This window comes from Anarrhichthys ocellatus, unplaced genomic scaffold (assembly GCF_004355925.1).
Source record: "Anarrhichthys ocellatus isolate YVR2014 unplaced genomic scaffold, GSC_Weel_1.0 scaffold24, whole genome shotgun sequence".
In the NCBI taxonomy this organism is placed as follows: domain Eukaryota; kingdom Metazoa; phylum Chordata; class Actinopteri; order Perciformes; family Anarhichadidae; genus Anarrhichthys; species Anarrhichthys ocellatus.
The window spans coordinates 11,833,728-11,838,727 of NW_022280054.1; the positions used below are offsets into that span (position 1 = coordinate 11,833,728).

A 5,000-nucleotide genomic window follows, 5' to 3' on the forward strand; every position below is an offset into this window, starting at 1 on the left:
AGAGAGAGAGAGAGAGAGAGAGAGAGAGAGAGAGAGAGAGAGAGAGAAACATGGAGTGTTGGAAGAGGTGGATGTTCAGGTTTGATAAATACAAAAAAGGGTATTTTTGACTCAATCAGCCAGTTATGACACAAAATAGATTCCTGCTGTGATGACACCTTAATTACCCTTAAAAAATACAACTATAAATGCGCCATAGCCACTTAGGAAACCTGTGGCGTTCTGTTTATTCTAACAAAATACTGAGATCCTTGAAGAGTGCTTCTGTGGGTGTGGGAGACACAAGTCAGCTCAGTTTCTTTTATGTCTGTCAGCCTGTTCTCTGCCTCCTAATAGTCAAACCTGAGCAGCATCATGACAGCCTCTCTCTGTGTTCACCAGACCGACTTCCTGACATGTATGCATGTGTGTGTTTGTGCCACTATTCCTATGAAGGCTAAATATCTTTACTTAATAAGTGTGCAAACTGAAGCGTCGGCCCGCTGTGAGTTCTGCTCATGTCCTCTGCTGTTAAAGCCTACCTGTACACTAAAACATGTTTTTTTAAGCACGACTTTTCAAACGTTACTCTTGTCAGAGTAGAGATGTCCCTGAGAGAGTATTCATATCATCACTACTTGAAGAGAATACTGAGAGAGTCAAGTTTATGGGCATTGAGCAGTGTGAGTCGGATATCCCTGGAGATGTACAAAATCCTCCCACACCATGCTGATACTATTTCTCTGGGCCACTATTTGAAAACAAATAAAACATATATTCAGCTGTGGGTGGACAACATTAACTGCCTGTCTGACATCAGATTTCTTTTTTTTAATTAGAGACCAACGCAATATCTCTGTCTAACCCTCCCGGAGGCCGTGTGACACAGATTATCCTCCCTCTGATCTGTGAGCTGCTCTGCGGCACAAGAGGATTATCGCGCCTCGCGGCGGCCGCTGATACCGCCGCAAGCTCGGGATTCCCCTTCGCTCTTCGCTCTCCCTTCTGACGGATCATTTTGTGGTTTCCTATTTGTTACTCTGGCTCGTATTTTGTTGCTATTAAGTGGAATTGACAGGACAAGGTCAGGGTGATGCTGCTGATCCATGCAGATCAGATGCGGTTTGTGTCGGGTCGTGACCCAAATAATGAAAGATTTAAGTTCAAAATGACTCCAATACTCAAACGCTTCTCATGTTTTTTTACTGCGGCTCTTTTGAGTGAAGTTGTTTTTCCAAATGAAAGCAGGTGAAACTAGAGCCGGACTCGACCTGTCCCTGTAGACGTCATCCAATTGCTCAGTCGGCCGAGTGTGCTGACCCATATTGAGTGGCGACACGGTGGGGTCAGCTCTTTGGTGTTGACATGACCAGTTCCCACGTGAGTATAGGTGGGGCTATAAAAAGAGAGCAGACAAAGGAACTTGTCAACACCCGATACTCCCTTTGTGGTTAGACTTTACAGAGGAGACAGATTTGACGGAGGACAGACAGGAAGGAGGGGTTCCATCTTTGTTCTTTCTACTGTCTGGTTCTGATAACTCACGGACCGAGCTGTCTGGACACATCATCAGTTTCCTTTCAACACGTTTTCATATATTATTACTTGTATATTATTCAGTTGCATTGAACCATCTGGCACCACTTGATTATGTCCAGATAATGTGCAAACATGCAGCAAATAATCTAGAACCAGAGATGCTTCCTCCTCTTCTATCTATGACTTATTGTCTGCAGCCATAGATCCATTAGTTGTAACTTGATAAGAGTCAGCGTTACCCTAACACACTATTAGCTCATTAGCCAGGAGGCTAATTTAACAAACCACTTCAGTATCATTGACTTCTTGTTTTTTTCAGCTTTTGTTTCCACTCTTCCTCGCGAAGTAACATGCAAGCCAGACGTGTTTCATACAGTACGACGGCAACAATTAGCTGAACAGATGTTAGGTCATAATTATTTGTGACAGTTTCTGCTCGTTAGTGTCATTTCAAAATAAACTTCAAAGTAGCTTTACCTACCCAACAAGACTACTTGGTTATGTTTAGGCAACACAATTACATGTATAGATTTAGAAAGGATTGTGGTTTGGGTCCAAATAAGTATATTTGTTGCCTAAAATAAGTACTCTTGTTACGTAACTGGTGTTAGTAAGGCAAGAGATAAGATAAATATCGTTTATTATTCCCACATCGGGGAAATTTGCAGCATTACAGCATTAAAGGGTAAAGTGCATCAACAAATATAAAATATAATCATAGACAGACTGAATGGTTGAGTTCACATGTGAAAGAGGAAATAGGAAAGGTGAATAAGTTCGGTCAACGTTCAACGGTGGTCTCCTGGGTGAAAGTCCTGTGTTTGTTTGGCTCCTCCCACCAGCCCTTTGGACCTTTTCGCATCCGTGCTATTTCTACATCAGTTTTCTTCAGACTGTCTAATAATGACGCAGACGGGTTTGAATCGGCGTCACTTGAAAGTTTGGCGTGTCACACAGACGCTACATGGTACCCGAGGCCGAGGGGCACTGAGCAAGCGTCGGTGTTTGACGAGTCGGGAGCATCAACGTGTTGACATAAGACGCGGTATGTGTGCGTACGAGCATGCACGTACACGCGTGGATGTTGCCACTCAGCTTGTGTCCCATTAAAAACATTGATAGGTGGGTAAAGAGAGAATTCTTCCCTTTCTAAGGCCTCAAAGTACACTGAAGTGCTGTGAGCAGAGGCGTCCCTTCTCCGTGAAAAGACAACACTGTGTCCCGGGATGTTCATTCAGACTCCGGCTCACATTCATGCTGAGCTGAGCTACTGCACCAGTTTTCTCCCCATGACTCACGCTTCTTTTTTATTTTTCTTGTCGTTTCAGGTGAATGTTGATGACACCGTTGAAATGTTACCAAAATCAAGAAGAGCTCTCACCATTCAAGAGATCGCTGCGTTAGCGCGATCTTCCCTGCATGGTGAGTATGCGACAATCAACCTAAACGCTCACGAGTGCATTCCATCTCAAAGGTTATGCTGTAGCGTGACCCCGTGCTTTATTTGTTTTTGCAGGTATTTCCCAGGTAGTGAAGGACCATGTGACAAAGCCTACAGCCATGGCTCAGGGCAGGGTGGCCCGCCTGATAGAGTGGAAAGGCTGGTCTAAGCCTATGGACACTCCAGCAGCCCTGGAATCGGACTTCAACTCCTACTCGGACCTCACGGAGGGAGAGCAGGAAGCCCGCTTCGCTGCCGGTAAGACTTCTGTTTTTGCACAAAATGTACTACACACAAAACAACAACCTTGCTTTACTACATAAAGTCTGAGCTGAGGGAGCTGGCTTTTGAATGTGCACGAATGAGTTGAAGACAAGCACACTGAAGAGATGACTCACACACCTCGGGCCAGACAGCTTATGTAAATAATGATCACAGAAGAAATCTCAATTAAATGAAAAACCATGACCACAATGTAAACATATGTAAATAAGGAGCAGATCAAAATCAAAAAGAGAATTTGCAGAATTTATCTTAAAAAAAAGCTTTTTTTTTTCCTCCATTCCCCATTTAAACCTGCCGTTAACACGCTCACAGGGTCTCGCGGACCACATCTGTGATCAGATCTCAGCGAGGTGTGAATGTAATCTGTACGGCATGAACTCATTTAACATGGCACTCCAGTGTATTAGTATGCAGCATATATCAGACATATAAGCTGCATACGTTTAATACACACTGCTGCTGCCCTTTACAAAGTGCGTACTGTTTTCATGCATTCAATTAGATCATCCTTCTTCCTCATAACATGACACCTTGAACTTTGACCCTCTTGCTCATATATCTGCATGCTGTCTTGCATGCTTCACAATGCGACCGTGTGTAGAAGGACATCCTGGTATTTATGGCGCACACTGCATTTGACATGCTCTGTATTGGGACGTATTTAATCCGTGTCTGGCATACTAGATAGTGTGGTAGTAGTGGAACGCATTTAACATCAACGTCCCCCACTTTGATTCTGGCTGGGGATATCCCAACCTGTCCGTCCGTATGTTTTTGTCCGTCATTATTTCATAAAGGCAAAAAGGCAAAAATGCTAAAACATCTACCCAAACAGCAGAGGCCAAGACATCCTGTCACGCTCCCAGAAACACTGGATCCTGCACTACCCGTCACGCATTCACCGCGGCATCTTTCAGACACGCACCTCAAAACCGCTTTCTGTTCATCAAATCTGTTGTGTTTTAAAGCACAAAACTCGGATAATCCTGATTACATCACGAGGTTTATTTTCTGAGATCTGCCAAATCAAAATCCTCCCAGGAAGTTGAGAGGTCACCTGACCTTCTCTGAATCACAGCGCGGGCAGAACCAAGATAAGAAGATCCCTTCTTTTTAATACCAGGTGATAAATAAAAAGATTAGATGTTATAATCCAGATAGAGCTTCCAGATACAGATCGCGTGTTGATTCCAGGTGTAAATGTTTGATTCTGCAGCTCCTCTCAGAGCGCCGCTCACCCACAGCTCACCTCCCTCCTCTTATCTCTTACTCTCTCCCGCCCCCTCTATTGATTACCCCCTTCAACCTATTCACGCTGCCCTCTCTTTTAAAGTTCCTCTCTGCCCCCGTTTCCCCCCCCCCCCCCCCTCCCCCCTCCCCCCATTCTCTCGCTCGCTCCCTGCAATGCAGACTCTCAAGGTTAATTTGCACAGTAAGGTTTCGCTCCTGGCTATGGTGCCACCGTGACTGAGCCATTTTCTTACGGGCCTCCTCTGTTCTCCTTTCTTTTTTTTCCGTTTCTCTGATATTGTAATATTCACATGACTTTTGTTTGGGTCGAGGTTTTCATGTGCGACTGTAGGGAGTCAAACAAGCTGATTTTTAAAGGGACACAAAATAGTTCTTTAGATGGATAGATAGATTTATGGTAGAGTCACATGTAATAACAAGGTCTCTGCACACCCCTTTCTTTTGTTCATTAGTGTACTTTGACTAGCAGTCAAGGGTTGGGAAGACATGTTGGTAAGTGGTAAAT

General features: G+C 44.2%; 1 protein-coding gene across 1 annotated transcript in view; it reads left to right on the top strand.

Annotated features, from left to right (window-relative positions):
• Positions 1–2,846: 2,846 nt before the first annotated feature.
• fam131ab (family with sequence similarity 131 member Ab) overlaps positions 2,847–5,000 on the top strand; it is a 10,150-nt gene continuing 7,996 nt past the window's right edge. The window contains exons 1-2 of the mRNA XM_031861022.1: positions 2,847–2,940; positions 3,035–3,217. Coding sequence (XP_031716882.1) covers positions 2,871–2,940; positions 3,035–3,217 — 253 coding nt within the window. The 5' untranslated portion in view covers positions 2,847–2,870. The remainder of the gene's footprint in view (positions 2,941–3,034; positions 3,218–5,000) is intronic.